Here is a 16,254-nt window from a genome sequence, read left to right as displayed (position 1 = left end):
GTTGTTTGAATTTCTCTAATCAATAATGATTTAGAGCGGTTTTTCATATGACTATAAATTGTTTTGATTTCTTCCTTGGAAAACTGCCTGTTCATATCCTTCAACCATTTATCAATTGGGGAATAACTCATATTCTTATAGATTTGACAAAGTTCTTTATATATTTGAGATATGAGACCTTTATCTGAGAAACTCTCTATAAAATTTTTCCTCAATTTTTTGCTTTCCCTCTGATCTTGACTACATTTGTTTTATTTGTACAAAACCTTTTTTAATTTAATGTAATCAAAATTATCCATTTTACATCTCACTCTGCTCTCTATCTCTTGTTTATTGACATAATATTTGTAATGAACTTAGCACAGTGCCTGGCACATAGTAGGCACTTAATAAATGCTTGTTCCCTTTTCCTCTCACAAATGGGAGCTGTTAGTTTCACCCTAATCAGGTCTTCATACTGTCTCTCCTGTGGTTTCATCCAGTCCTCCCTGATCTAGTCTTGTATGCTAGAATATAACTTTCTGACTTACTCTTAGTAAGTTATTAGAGTAAAAAATTTTTAAAAATAACTTATCAGAGTATATCAATTAACAAACATTTATTAAGCACCTTTTATGTTCCAGGCAGTGGATATATGCAATCATTGCTCTCACTGTGGCCATTCACAGCTTCATGGCAGCTCAGTGCCCAAAACTCATATTTTCTCTCCCTGATTCTATATTTATGGATCAAAAAAAGTTGGGGAATGGTGGCAGAATGAACAGCGACCATCCCCTATGTGCTTCCTGCTGCTATCTGAAAGAAAGGTCCTGCAAAAGTGGCCAAAAAACTTGAATAAACTGCATTTCAGGTCCATCAACCAAACTGAATACATATGGCACATGGACTAGTTTGCCATGACACTCAAGTTTGTTTGCCTGCTTCAAAACCAAAGGACATAACTATATAATCTAAGCTCATTCAGTGGTGTCAGCAGCCCAGTTTTGAACATTTCTTGGCTGTGAGGAATCTTTTGTCAGCCCTAAAAGATATCAGTTCATGTCTTACAGACTGTCCTGAAACTGCCACATGTTAGGGCCACACATTTTTCTTCCCACACAGTCTGGTAAAATTTGACCACAGCAGATTACGGGCAGTGATGAAACAAGCCAACCCAGAACATACGGATCGTATATGCACTGATCTGGTGGTCCTCAGATTACATGAGTCATTGTGGGTGCTTAGAGAAAATGAAGAATAATATATTGACATGCTTAGATACTCTCTGGATTTTGAAACATAATTAGAATTTATAATTAAATATGTGTGTTTGGCTTATTAAGTCTCAGGACTATTTTCTTTAAGTCTTCACATTCTGAGGGGATGAAAAATTATATTATGGCCCTTGAGGGCTCTAATCAAAACAAGTGAAGAAATGCTAACCCCAATTTACCACCCCAAAAATGACCAATTTTTTTTTATATTACATGAGTAACATCTAAACTCTACCACTGAAGTCCAGACTCAACTTAAGCTCTTCACAACTCTTTTCCTCGGAAATGGGTCTTATATACCTAGTTTATATGTTAAATTTATGAAGGATCCTTGTTCTTATATGTACATGCATAATACATACAGAGTAATCGCAGAAGTATTGAGCAAGTGGGCTGGGGATTGGATAAGGAAAGATCTCCTTGAGAAGATAGGTTTTGAGCTGTCTTTTTTAACATTGAATTGTTTTATTAATTAACAAATCTATTTTCTCTCTCTCCCACCCCTTACACCTTGTAACAAATAGGCATAATCAAGCAAAACAAATTTCCTCATTGTCCATGTTCAAAAAGTATTTTTCACGGCCTCAGACCAAACACTTAACACTTACAAGCTGCGTGACCCTGGGCAAGTCACTTAACCCCAATTGCCTAAAAAAAGCAAAAAAAACAAAAACAAAAACAAAAAAATATATATTTTTCATTCTGTACCTTGAATCCATTGCCTCTCTGTCAGGGGTTGGATAAGAGGCTTCATTATAGGTCTTCTGGAAACTTGAATGATCATTCATTGTTTAGAGTTTTTAGAGCTTGCAAAGTCATTTGTTTTTTGTTTTGGTTTGGTTTTTCTCTAGGCAATGGAGGTAAGTGACTTGCCTAGGGTCACACAGCTAGTAAGTGTCAAGTGTCTGAGGCCAGATTTAAACTCAGGTCCTCCCGATTCCAGGGCCAGTACTCTATCCACTGCACCACCTAGCTGCCCCAAAGTCATTTGCTTTTACGGTATTGTGGCTATTGCATAAATATGGTATAAATTGTTCTCCTTGTCCCATTCATTCCATTCTTCATCAGTTTACATGTCTTTAAAATGGTTCATTTTTATAATATTGATGTTAATAGTGTAAATTATTCTTCTGGTTCTACTCACTTCACTCTGTGTCCATTTGTACAAGTTTTTCCATGTCTTTTTGAATGAGCCAATGGTGAATGGGATAGTGAGTTAATTAGGGAGATATAGTAGGATTGCCTAGCAGCAGTGAAAGTCCAGTTGAAGTAACTGTGACATAAATTTGTAGTGAGAGCCTGTAGATGGGAGAAGTGGGAAAGGAAAAGATTTAAGATGAAAACAAGTTTGTTGTCTGTGGAGCAGACGTCCCAAAGAAAGGTCCATAGCTGTAGAGTGGGATGAGGGGAGTGGCAGGGCTGGTGTTGAGGGGAACGGGAATAAAGGATCGGGCAAAGGGGCTCAGGAAAGGGCTTCCGAATCACTGGACGAGGAGAGTGTGACTACAGGGGAGTTAGATAATCATTAAGTTTGGATAGATTGTCATTGTCAGGGGTTCAACCTCAGGGCAAAGTCCTCTCAGGGTAGCTAGGTGGCACAGCGGATAAAGCAGTAGGCCTTAAGTCAGGAAGACTCAGTTCCTGAGTTCAAATCTGCTCTCAGACACTAGCTATGTAACCCTGCGCAATCACTTAACCCTATTTGCCTCAGTTTCCTCATCTTTAAACTGAGCTGAAGAAGCCAATGGCAAACCACTCCAGTATCTTTGTCAAGAAAACCCAGAATGGGGTCACTGAAGACATGACTGAACAACAACAAAGAGTCTCATCAGGGCTCTAGGCAGTTCAGGCTAGGGGACAAGTACTTGGAACTCAAGTCTCCTTCCCCCAAGGCCAAAAACCAGTCTGAAGACTTGATGGAATGATCTTTCTCCACTTCCCTGGAAGAAAGGAATCTTGTTCTTGATGGAAAAACATTTCTCCTCTTTCTGAAACTGGAGACCACACAGGAGATGTGGTATGATAGAACAGCACCCTTTCCCCTCACCACAAAGGTGGGAGATCGGTGGATGGAATAGCACCCTCATCCCTCACCACAAAGGTGGGAGATCGGTGGATGGAATAGCACCCTCATCCCTCACCACAAAGGTGGGAGATCGGTGGGTGGAATAGCACCCTCATCCCTCACCACAAAGGTGGGAGATCGGTGGGTGGAATAGCACCTCATCCCTCAGGTGGGAGATCGGTGGATGGGATAGCACCCTCATCCCTCACCACAAAGGTGGGAGATCGGTGGGTGGGATAGCACCCTCATCCCTCACCACAAAGGTGGGAGATTGGTGGGACAGAGAGGCATCTTCTGTCTTCTCCCCTTACTTCCAAGGCAGAAGATTGGAATGGCTTTCCTCCTCTTCCCAAGGAGACATGTGGAATGGAATGCAATCATATTTGTAAAGAGCTTAGTACAGTGCTTGGCACATAATAGGTGCTTAATAAATGCTTTTTCCCTTTTCCCATTTACATCTCCTTTCACCACCAAAGTGAAAGGGAGTATGATATAGAATCAAATGGGGATGAATAAAAGGATTGCCATGAGGCAGTGAGAACCCAGTTGAGAGATTAGAATGTGTACAGCAGAAGTGCAAAATGATGTAATGCTCTCTAGCACAGCTCAACCAGATTAAAATGTAATTGAAAAATATTTTTTAAAAAACAGAAAATACAACAGAACATAGCTAATGTTGATAGGTGGTTTTCTGTGTCAATACGCACCAGCAGGGATCCTTATGTAACTTTTAATACTGCCACCTCTTCCTCCCCAACCCCCCCCACTCCCCACTTTCCATTTGAGTCTGACCCTGCTAGTGTAGATAGGGGTAGCTAGGTAGCACAGTGGATAGAATATGGGCCTGGAGTCAGAAGACTCATCTTCTTGAGTTCAAATCTGGCCTCAGACACTTACTAGCTGAATGATCCTGCATAAATCACCCTTGTTTGCCTCAGTTTCCTCATGAACTAAAGAAGGAAATGGCAAACTATTCCAGTATCTTTGCCAAGAAACCCCAAAAAGGCTCACAAAGAGTTGGACAGTACTAAACAACAGCACAGTGTGGAGGGTTGATCCTACAGACCTATTCAACTAGCTGAGGTTGAATGGCTGAGGCCATTGTCCGTATAAGTCTTTGAATATGTAGGAAGGGGGTAGCTAGGTGTTACAGTGGATAGAGCACTGGCCCTGGATTCGGCAGGACCTGACTTCAAATCTGGCCTCAGACCCTGGACAAGTGACTTAACCCCATTGCCTAGACCAAAAAAATAAAAAAATTTAAAAAAAAGAATATGTAGGAAGCACTGTGCCTAATCAATATGTGTGATCTGCCCCTTCTCCCAAGGACTAGGGCTGTCCCATGGAAATTTCTTTTAAACTTAAAGATATATTGACATTCTTTTCATGGTGAATTATTGTCCATGTAATATCACTATAGTATTAACAAATGATGCTTTGTGTTCCCTTTCTTAGATCCCAATAGATGATGCAAAGACCTTTAAGCCTTGGTCTATCCCTATTGCTTAAAATCATCATATCTTAAAAGGTAAGATCCTTTCAGTTCACAAATTCATTCATTTATCTATGAATATGAAACCTATCCATTCAGCTATTTATTGGCATGCCAAATAAATTAAAGGAAGGCCTTGAACTCTTTCTTCTATATTTATTTTCTGTAAACTTTTTTGTTTCAGACATTGAGGAGGCTTTCCATGATTTGAATGAATTAAATTACAAGTATGGCTTTTTTTTTTCCAAACTAGACCCAGAACTCCTCTTCAGATCTATTCGACCTAGCCATGGAAAAACATCATCGGTTTTGGAAACACTGCTACATTCTCATAGTTATGACAGACGATTAACACTTGGATAGGAAATTTGTTGGATACCACTGTACATTTATCCACAAACACATGCTTTGCAGGATACAATTATATTTCTTTCTGATCGATTTTTGGCTTTTATAATGAAATAAGGCCTTCTTTTACCTCTTAAGTAATGTAGTCCTATCTAGTGCTAGAAATGGGATTACCACCTAAGTCTATTTGTAAAATACTTTTGTCTTAGTGCTTTTTATCTTTAGATCATAAAGACCTTTTCCTCTCCCTCTCTCTGCTCCTTCCCTCTGAAAGACTGAACCTTCCATTGTTACAGTATCTTTAATGCATTAGTTCCTAGTAGTACACTACAATGAGTTTGAGGGGTAGTAGTGGGCTTGGAGTCAGAAAAAGCCTGAATTCCCAGCCCACTTTCCTTACAAGAACCTTGGAACGTAGGTACTATTATAACACTCATTTTATCAATGAGTAAAATGAGGCACAGAGACCTTGGCCAATGCCACACGGCTGGTGAGTCAGGAGAGCTGGATTTTTAACCAAGACCTTCAGTTTCCAAGTGAAGTGTTTCTGTCACTTGCCTGAAAGCCTAAGAACTTGGCTTTTTGTCTGAACTCCACTTGTTACATGACCTTAGGTTAGTCATGCCAGCTCTTCTCATCTGCAAAAATCAAGGGGCTGGACTACATAATCACTGAAGTCCTTTCCAGGGGCAGCTAGGTGGCGCAGTGGATAGAGCACCGGCCCTGAAGTCAGGAATACCTGAGTTCAGATCCTGCCTCAGACCAAACGTTTGACGCCTACTAGCTGTGTGACCCTGGGCAAGTCACTTAACCCCAATAGCCTAAAAAAAAAAATCATAAAGTCCTTTCCAGTTCCAATATTGTAGGTGGTCGAAGGGAGATCGTAGTCATCAACCAGGCAATAGTTGTTTCAAGTATTTTGCTTGGAGTGGAGAGGGATGCAGAAAGACATTTAAAAATGTTTTAAAATATTCATTGACATAGAACAGCTGCTTTTTAAAAATGTAGTAAGTTTATGAACAACAAATAATATTCACATTGATATTTGCCCAATTCTCTCCAATATTGAAAAGCACATACATTTAATAATGAGGTCTCACATGGGACAAAGTGGGTCATAAAGAGCCATCATGTTGTAGTTATGCCTACAACTGTTATAATTCAGGAGCAGCTAGGTGGTGCAGTGGATAAAGCACCAGCCTTAGAGTCAGGAGGACCTGAGTTCAAATCCGACCTCAGACACACATTAACTAGCTGTGTGACCTTGGGCAAGTCACTTAACCCCATTGCCAAACAAAAACAACTGTTATAATTCAAAATGCCTATTCCTACATGACCCCATAGTCCTGAGTTTTCCAGTCCTTAAAAAGAAAATAAATTGACATATGAATTGGGCCCGATCTGATCAAGAAGTGGGAAATAAACTGTTTTCATTTGTGAAGGATAACTAACACACTGGATAAACCCCCCAAAATTGTTACATGCCAGATCATTTCATAAGATAAAATTTAATAGGGGCAAATGTAATGTTTTACACTGAAGAAAATCAACTTCACAAGTACAAGACAAGGAGACCAAGTTCAGCAGCAGTTCTGAAAAAGATCTGGGGGTTTTAGTGGACTGCAAGCTCAATATGAGTTAGTAGTATGATATGACATCTCGAAAAAGCTAACATGAATTAGAACTGCAACTGCATTATAACAGGGATTCCTTTCCAGGTGTGGTTATGATTAAGTGGCTTCTGAGGTTCTTTCTAACTCTAAAAATCTGTGATTCTGGGGATAAATGGCCCTTTGGGGACCAGTCATTAGCACCAGAGAATTAAATGGCACCCTAATAACAAAAATTAATATACCGTTTGATATAATCTCAACTACCAAATCATCCCTCTCAATTATTTCTACCTATATTGAACAAAGAACAGGTTGAAGGAAGAAGACTTAGTGAATCAGGACTGCACCAGGAATTATGGGGACCTGAATTCTAAACTCGACTCTCTCACTGTGTCACCTTAGGCAAGTCACTTAACTTCTCTGGCCTCAGTTTTCTCATTTGTAAACAAAGGGGCTGGACTAGGTGATTTCTTCCTTAAAGCACTTTTCATTTCTTATAGTCTATGATTCTACAGGATGGTCATGATATAGGCCCGTGATTCCAACCCAATCCAACATGCCAGATATGGCACTAGGCAAATGAGATTCAAAGACAAAATGGAAAGCAGTCTCAAGGAACTTTACAGGGGGTGGGGGAAGCAATGTGTAAACAGATAAGCCTACACATCACCATTTGAGAAAGGAGAGAGCATTAACAATGATGGGGAATAAAAGCTTGTCATAGGATGTAGGAGGTGGCGAAAGCAAGGGATTCTCAGAGACTGAAAAGAGGAGGAAGACTGTGGCCAAGATGTGAAAGCACGACATGGAACGCCAATGCTAGGAAACAGCGAATAGGCAGGTTTGGCTGGAACAGAGCTTGTGATTCCACAATTCAAGGTGCTGCCTGAAAGTTGAGGAACAGAAGTTGATGAATTGCAGAAGAGAGCATTAAACACGTTTGCCTGAAGAGAACAGAGAGCACAGCTCTTGGAGAACCCACCAGTTCTGAAGGCACTGCACTAGTTTCATAGCTCATGGGTGGCAGGAAATAAAGGACTAACACTTGACCAAAGTATCATGATATCTGGGGTGGGTTGTCATCCTATCCTCCTGAATCAGAATTTCAAAGATGAAAGGAATCCCAAAGCTGCAAGCTGTTAGAACAGCAGAGTTTGTAACTTAAGAATCTAGGGGCAGGAGAGAGATGAGACACCAGAGACGTGGGAGTAGACAGGATAAGCAAATACGGGTGGGAAGAAGGCAAGGGTAAGATGAGCAAGCAGCCAGAAATGAAAACAGGAAGAAAACCAAAAAGTCAGTCATATGGGTATTTCTGTGCTCTTAACGGTGATTTGGGGAGCCCTAACAAGCTCATCTTGCCCCTTAAAGGGATGAGGTACTCCAGGGTTCTGGAATTCTAGAACAAGATAGATATGTAGAAATAGATACATATATAGATATATAGATATTTGCCTTCTCAACATAGGTTAGGTAGATGGTCTGTGGCTGAAACATGTATCAAGGAAATAATTCAAATGATAATTAATTAAAAGGAATACAAGAATTTATACCTCATTTGATTTTTAATAGTAAAAATTTAATATATTTAATGATGGAATCAATTGAGAGGATAAAAACATAATTTTATCATCTGCCTTAATTAAGTTATAGTAAAAATAAATTAGGGATTTGGGGGAAGGCTATTCTTATCTAACATTCATTTTATTCTTATCGCTTTTGAAAACAATGAGCAGTACTCCAAAAAAAAAAATGAGGGATTTGAATAACATTAAGTGTGTGGTGAATTGTGCTATTAAATCAGGATTTTCTAGTAATCAGTACTTTACTGGTGTGATTATCAATAAAAACACTAAAAAAACCTGATGTTTGGCTAGTTCTTTGGATTCATATAACAAGAATAATATATTTGATAATGGTACAACCTCCTTGTTTGTTTTAAAAATAATTTTTTATCTTTATACCAGAGACATTTCTGGGGGGCAGGTAAACTTGCGCGCACACACACACACACACACACACACACACACACACACACACATTCCCTTGTGACAAGAAAAGCAAGTAATAAAAACAAAACATTCAAAACAGTAATCTAATTAACAACGTATACAACATGCCCCTCTGGTAGCCCCCCATTTCTCTAATGTGAGGAAGCAGGTATATTTCATTATTTTTTCTCCAAGTTTGACTTCTATTTAATGATCTTTTCATTTGCATTTTTGAAGTCACTGTGGTCACTGTTCTTTTGGTTCTGCTTCTTTTGCCCTGCATTAGCCCATACAAATCTCATGTTTCCCTAAATTTCTCATACGTTTCATTCCTTACTATACAACAATATTCCATCATGTCCATATACTACAGTTTTTTTCAGTCATTCTCAATCAATGGGCAGTCACTTACCATGAGATATTGAAAACACCAAACTTGGGATCAATGATTTGGCACTACCAAGGTTCTAAAATTAGGTAAGAAGAACTGAATGTACATTTAAACGTGGTTACCTAATTTACACATGTCCTCTACGAGTGACATCCAGGCTAAAGCAAGTTCAGCTTGTACAATTCAATTAGGCAACACTAGACTGCATCTGACTTCACAACTTCATCATCACTTACTCCTATTATTAGTGTAGGAAGCATGTTGACTCTAGAACAATGCTAAAAACAGCATGCTTACAATGACAATACACTGACAACATAAGCAGAGGGGACCCAAGACCAGTAGCCTCCTAGCTCCCCCAACATCTTTTTTCTCTTCCCTAGCTCTCAAAAACAAGAAAACATACTCTACTCTATCATGTCATCACAAACTAACCCTACCTGTGGTACCCAGAAATTATCAAGAAGCATTTATTACGCATCTACAATGTGCCAGGTACCATGCTAAATACTAGGGATACCAAAAGAAAGGCAAAAAAAAAAAATCCCTGCCCTCAAGGAACTTACAAACTAATGGGGAAGACAACATGTACAGTGAAGATATACACAGGATAACCTGGAGACAATTTCATAGGAAAGGCACTAGTATTAAAAGGAACAGTACAGGAAAGGCTTCTTGGCAAAGGTAGGATGTTAACGGAGATTTAAAGGAAGCCAAGAGGCAGAGACAGAGAAGGAGAGCATTTCAGATGTGGAAGGACAGTTGGTAAAAATGCATAGCTGGGAGATGCAGTATCTTATTCAAGGAACAGCATGAAGACCAGTCACCGAATTGTAAAGCACTCAGAAGGGAGTAAGGTGAAAGGTAGAAAGAGCCCGGGTTATGACGGGCTTGAAAAGCCAAACAAAATTTTATATTTGATTTTGGAGGTAGTAGAGAGGCACTAGGGTTTACTGAATAAGGGAGGGACATGGTCAAACCTGTGGAAGATCACTTTAATAGCTGAGTTAAAGATGGACTGGGGTGAAGAGAGATTTAAGGCAAGAAAACCAACCATCAAGCTACTGCAATAGTCCAAGTGGAAATTGATGAGAGTTTCTCCCATGATGTTAGCAGTGTTATATGAGAGAAGGGGTGTACAAAACAGATGTTGCTAAGGTGGGAATGACAGTGCTTGATGAGGTATGAGAAAGAGTGAGGAGTTAAAGATGATACCTAGGTTGTGAGACAAGGTGACTGGGAAAGTAGTGATGTCCTCAAACAGAAATTTGGGAGAGGGGAGCAGTTAGGCAGAATGATAATGAGCTCAGTTTAATACACTTGATGCCTTGGAGGGTGGACAGAGAGACAGACATACCACAATTGACCTGGTGCTAACTTTTCAGCAAGTTAGCACACTAGAAACCCATGTAAGAGAGGACTGAAATACATATATTGCAGGGATATGAAGTTACATACTTCCCAAGGCTCTAAAGGCTTACAGTGGCTCTCCAGGGATAAGCGATTCTGACCAAACACAACAGAACTGCAGCCAGTCTTACATCCACTGGCAACAATCACCATCCCTCCTCCTTAAATACTCCAGCTAAGCTCTTACATACACTGGAAAGTTATTGTCATCAACAAAATTGATGTCCATCGGGTTTTCGTGGCAATGATACTGGAGTGGTTTGCCATTTCTTTCTCCAACGAACTAAGGCAAGCAGAGGTTAAGTGACTTGCCCAGGGTCACACAGCTAGTAAGTGTGTGAGGCCCGATTTGAATTCAGATTGACTCCAGGCCCAGTACTCTATCCACTGAGCTACCCAGCTCACAGTTCACCTGTTTCCAAATGCTCTGCTAAGTTTCCCTTGTTACAATACTGATTGTTCCCATCTCTAGAGATAAGTTTCTACTTTTAAAAAGTCTGGCCTCCTTGTTGCTGGAGACCTAATATTGTCACCAATCTTTAAATCAAATAAAGCCAATCAGATATAAACCCTATCACCATTTCTAGGAAATAAAAGCAAAAGAGATCATTTAAACTATAATATTTCTTGACAGCTGTCTCTTTTGCATTTTCCTATCTCTTCTCTGGGGCACCTAGGTGGTGCAGTGGATAAAGTGCCAGGTCTGGAATCAGAAAGACACATCTTCCTGAGTTCAAATCTGGCCTCAAATCCAGGCAAGTCACTTCACTCTGTTTGCCTCAGTTCCTCATCTATAAAATGAGCTGGAGAAGGAAATGGCAAACCACTCCAGTATCTCTGCCAAGAAAACCCCAAATGGGGTCGCAAAGAGTCAGATACAACTGAAATGACTGAACAACAAAAATCTCTCTAGCCTCAAGCTAAAATTTTGTCTTGGTATTCTCCCACCCACCTTCATGGCTAGAAAATACAGATTTTTTAAGCAAAATTAAGCCTAGTAGCTAGATGAGTCTGCTCTGTATTCCAAAGAACTTGGTACCTGAGGCAAGGAATCTCTTTCTTGGAAAGGAAAAATCCATTTCAGCCAAGGTCCAAAAAAAGACAGGCCCTTCCTTATGGGAGAAAAGGCACTGATGAGTTTTCCCAATGAAGTGATTAATTTGTGAAGGTTTTTATCTACTAAAAGCACTGAAGCTATAAGGACAGAATAGAGCCCACTCTTCCAGTGAGGAAGAAAAAACACCTTAAGAGGTGGGGAACCTATTGGTCTCAAGGCCACATATGGCCTTCTAGGTCCTTGGGGGCAGCTTTTTAACTGAGTCCAAGTTTTACAGAACAAATCCTTTAATTAAGAGGATTCATTCTGTGAAGTTTGGATTCCATCAAAGGGTTGCACTTAATGACCTAAAGGGCCACATGTGGCCATGAGCATACAGGTTCCCCTCTCCTGCTTAGGAGAATCCACATGTAGCTGAAACATGGAAGCAAAGAGAATGCCTAGTGGAGCTGCCCTTGGCAGCAACTAGTAGTAACTGTGAGTCCAGCCAGGGAAGCTAGGCTGAACAGTCACCATGTATGCACACAGCAGAGACACATACCATATCATACCATACCATACCATACCATAAGTCATGTCTATAACAAGATGTTTTGAGGCGAGTAAGGAGCAGGACCAATGGGAACAGTATGTCAGTATCACCAGAAGACTTTAGAGTTGACGTAGTGTTGTGAGAGATGATCTCTCAGAAGTGAAGCCTCCTCAAAGGGTCATTAGTTCTTGTTAATGGTTCTGGTATTGTTGCTTTTGAGTGGTACATGTGTACCAACACTAAGTGAAGACCCCTCAGAATGCAAGACCCCCTCCCCTAACCTTCTCCCTCTCCTACTCTTGGATAGTGTTAGCAGAAATTCCTGAGACATGGGAGCATCCTGTCTATCTCGTCCTCTAGCTGGTTGTATGACCTTGGGTAAAAGACTGTTGAAACTGTGAGTACCCTGAAAAGGGGAACATGCTAACATAATTTCTATACCTCTTTTTCTCTCTGTTGCTGGGGTAGTTTTTACATGAGTAGATTGTATACCTGAGGCTCAGTGAATGAGCCGATGGGAAGGGGGTTAGGGTGGGCTGCTACACTGGGGTGTATGTAGTCTTGCCTTGAACAAAGAGCAGCTGAGGCAGCATGGGGGTGCACTTTCTCAAGAAAGTCAACGAACAGATCTCTTCTTTTGCAAACTTTTGTCAAGACTCTGGTTTTTTTAACTGAATGAAACAATGTAAACAAAGTGAGGTCTCTCAGATGGACTGAGTGTAGCAATTTCTTAGACTGTTACAAACTCAAGGTTGATTACACTAGCCTCAATAGGCCTAAGTTTCAGGTTCCTAGAAAACACATGATTTGTACTGTTATATCAGCATTCCGTAATGGCTAATTACTGAAAAGGATAAAATAGCTAGGATTGGTAGTATTATAATGAGATTCCTTGTTTCTGGGGTAGATTTTCTCGTTTTAGATTGTAAGGCTGAAATTTCTATCCAATGGGAATTCAAAGCCAGTGGTGGGCGGGTATCTCTGTGTTAGGGCTACATAACCTTTGTCCTGGCCTTTGTGCCTTGCCTCTCTTCGCTGGGCCTGCCGGACAAAGCAGACACCCGCTTCTCCCGAGAAGGTAATAAATCTTTCACTTTATACCTAGAAAATCTCCGAGTGTTATTTTTGGGTAGCTGTAGCACACAGTGTCAAGCGTGAGTTGTTCTACACGATAGCTGTGGGACCTTGGGCTAGTCACCAAGCCTGTTTTCTCTCAGTTCCTTCGACTGTAAAATGGGGATAACAATGGCACCTACCTCCCAGGGTTATTGTGAGGATCAAATGAAATACTTGTAAAGCACTTAGCTTTACATAATAGTTGGTGCTCTCTCACACACATTTTCCCTTTCACACATGTTTTCTACCTATGTTATCTTTTTCCGTTGCTGGTATATATAGTATTAATGGGAGACCATGGCTTAAATTTATGGGGGAAATGTTTTGTTACAATTTTTCTTACTATACTCTTTCATTAAATGTCTTTGCTCTAAATTAATTGTGTCCTCTGGCTAACCAGTAAAAGTAAACACATCAGTTAGAGCTTGTGAGTTTAGGCTTTTTGAGTGGATTCAGACCCACAAAGTTTCATAAGCCTGAGGTAGCACTCTTTCAGGGATCCACAGTGTGAGTTAAGAGATGCCTCCAGATTTGACATATGATGTGAAAGAAAGTGGTGTGTAGGACAGTGACCCTAACCCAAATTAAACTCAGAGACTTTTCAAGGTGGAAAGCAAAGGTTACCTTTAATACAATCTCGAGAGATGGCTGTCTACTCCTTCCATACGCATGGAGAGAGAGAGAGAGAGACCGAGTAACAGGGGCTGCCTTATGAAAGCAAATCTCCACCCACCACTATCCCTTACCCCCTTAACTGGGGGTGGGCTTACATTCTAAGCTGGAAAATTTCTTCCTATCCTCTTAACTGGGAGGTGAGGCTTATATTCCAGGCTCGAAATTCAAAGACAAGGAAAGAGGCCGGAAGCCAAAGGCAAACAGTTCGGGTTGGGGGTGGGGCAGGGCTTATTCTTTCTGTTAAGTGCTTAAAAACAGGGTCTGAGTGGGGGAGGATTTTGAAAGTAATAATCAAGAATTGTTGACCCTTTGAGGAGCCTTCACTTCTGAAAGTTCATTTCTCACACTACCTTCTGAACTCATTACCTTAATTACACTGAGAAGTCTTCACTGGGACATCCCATTCAGTGGGGAAAAAAAAACACAAAACCACAAAGGAGAGGCCTAAGCAAAGTCCTAGGAAAATTTTGAAGAGAGATCACTTTCACCAGTTGAAACATGTTAAACAAAAGGGAAAAGGCAACCAAGGAAACTAAAAAAACTTTGAACTTTCCAAACAGTGGTCCATGGGTTCTCACAGCTAAACGATATTTCCTCTTAGTAACACAAGGAATCTAAGTAAATGTGATGAGGATGGGATCTGGACCCCAAAAAGGAAGAACCTTGGATTTTCCCACAGGGCCAAATCTCTGGTGGTTGCCTAAAACTATAATCCCATCAACTGGTCTTTCATTGTGGCTACACCCAATCTCCCAATTCTCTGCTACCCTTAACACAGCCTAGCCCTTCATTGTCTTACCTCCCTATGGCCCCAGGCCACTTCCCACCCTTAATACTATCTACGCTCCATTCTCCCTTGGCCCCCTCCCTTGGAGTTCTATTACCTCATAGACTACTTGGCCACTCTTAGATCCCTCCCATAGTCTTTCTATATATAAGGTCCATCTTGTCTCCATTAAGGTGCTCAGATTCTTATAATCTAACCAATAGATCACTAATGTTCAGATTCCTTAAGAGTTTGCCCAACATGACAGATGTTCTAATAAACGTTGTCTTTGGCTAAAAGAAGGCCTGGGTCAAATTCTTTCAGACAGGAGCTGCATGTTGTGATTTTGGGGTCCCAGCACCCCTAAACCTCAACATATGGATAGGAAAGGAGCAAGAAAGTTTGTACCTGCCAGTTTTTAACCAAAGCATAAAGAAATCATAGAGGCTGGTAGGAACAGTTTGCAATAAGAATTAAAGTCATGATTTCTATTTCTCCACACAACTTTGCTTTATTTAGTCAACAATTAGTTAAACGGGGCAGCTAGGTGGTGCATCGGATAGATCACTGGCCCTGGAGTCTGGAGGACCTGAGATCAAATCCCAGCCTCAGACACTTGACATTTAACTAGCTGTGTGACACTGGGCAAGTCACTTAACCCTACTGCCTAGCCAAAAGAAAAAGTAATCTACTATGGTACCATAGCCTTTAGGTTGCAGAAGAGTTGCCAATGTGCATTGATAGAGAGAGTTTCCCAGTATACAACTCTTCAAATACTTGAAAACAGGCATCACTTGATGCCTTTTCAGCCTTCTTATTGACAAGCTAAATAGCTCCAAGTCTCCCCTGGTCCTTCATCCCGTTCTCAAATCCATGGATTTTAGAGCCTTCACCATCCTGGTTGCCCTTGCTTTGAACTCAGCATTCCAGTGTGGTCTGACCATGGCAGAATACTGAAGACCATCACTTCTTTTTTCCTGGAAGCTATGCCTCTTTTAATCCAGCCCAATATAAAATTAGGGTTTTTTGGCTGCCATATCACACTATTGACAATCCGCTAAAACTTAGGGTTCTCTTTCAAGCATACTTTTGCCTGCTTCCCCCATCTTGTATTTGGATTCAAGAAATTAGTTGCACAAATAAAAGACATTACAGTGATCCTTATTAAATTCCAAATTATTCGATTCAGCCCGATGTTCTGTCCTGTTAAGTTCTTTTTGAATACTGTCATCTAATATATTAACTACCCCCACCCCAGTTTTGGGTCAGATGAAAATTTGATAAGTATGCCATCTATTCCTCTATACAAATCATTAATAAAAATGTTAAACAGCACAAGAACATGCACAGATCCCTGGGGCAACTCCACTGAAGAGCTCCTGCCTATGTGGCATTGAACCGTCAGTGATGACTCTTTGACTCTGGGTGTTCAACCAGTTCTCTATCTGACTAATTCTCCTATTGTCTAGCTCCTACCTTCCACATTTTCACCAAGGATAACATGAGTTAATTTATCAAATGCTTTGCTAAAACCTAGATGACTAC

The 16,254-nt window shown here is 40.5% G+C and overlaps 1 protein-coding gene across 1 annotated transcript in view; it reads left to right on the top strand.

Moving 5' to 3' along the window:
- Positions 1–5,999, top strand: part of LOC110197327 (aldehyde oxidase 2-like) — a 116,462-nt gene extending 110,463 nt beyond the window's left edge. Inside the window, exons 35-36 of the mRNA XM_078147662.1 lie at positions 4,774–4,846; positions 5,064–5,999. Coding sequence (XP_078003788.1) covers positions 4,774–4,827 — 54 coding nt within the window. The 3' untranslated portion in view covers positions 4,828–4,846; positions 5,064–5,999. The remainder of the gene's footprint in view (positions 1–4,773; positions 4,847–5,063) is intronic.
- Positions 6,000–16,254: the final 10,255 nt, after the last annotated feature.

Source organism: Phascolarctos cinereus, unplaced genomic scaffold (assembly GCF_003287225.1).
Source record: "Phascolarctos cinereus isolate Bilbo 61053 unplaced genomic scaffold, phaCin_HiC Scaffold_7;HRSCAF=346, whole genome shotgun sequence".
Classification (NCBI taxonomy): domain Eukaryota; kingdom Metazoa; phylum Chordata; class Mammalia; order Diprotodontia; family Phascolarctidae; genus Phascolarctos; species Phascolarctos cinereus.
The sequence above is the reverse complement of the archived record's forward strand: the minus strand, read 5'-3'. Positions and strand labels throughout refer to the sequence as shown.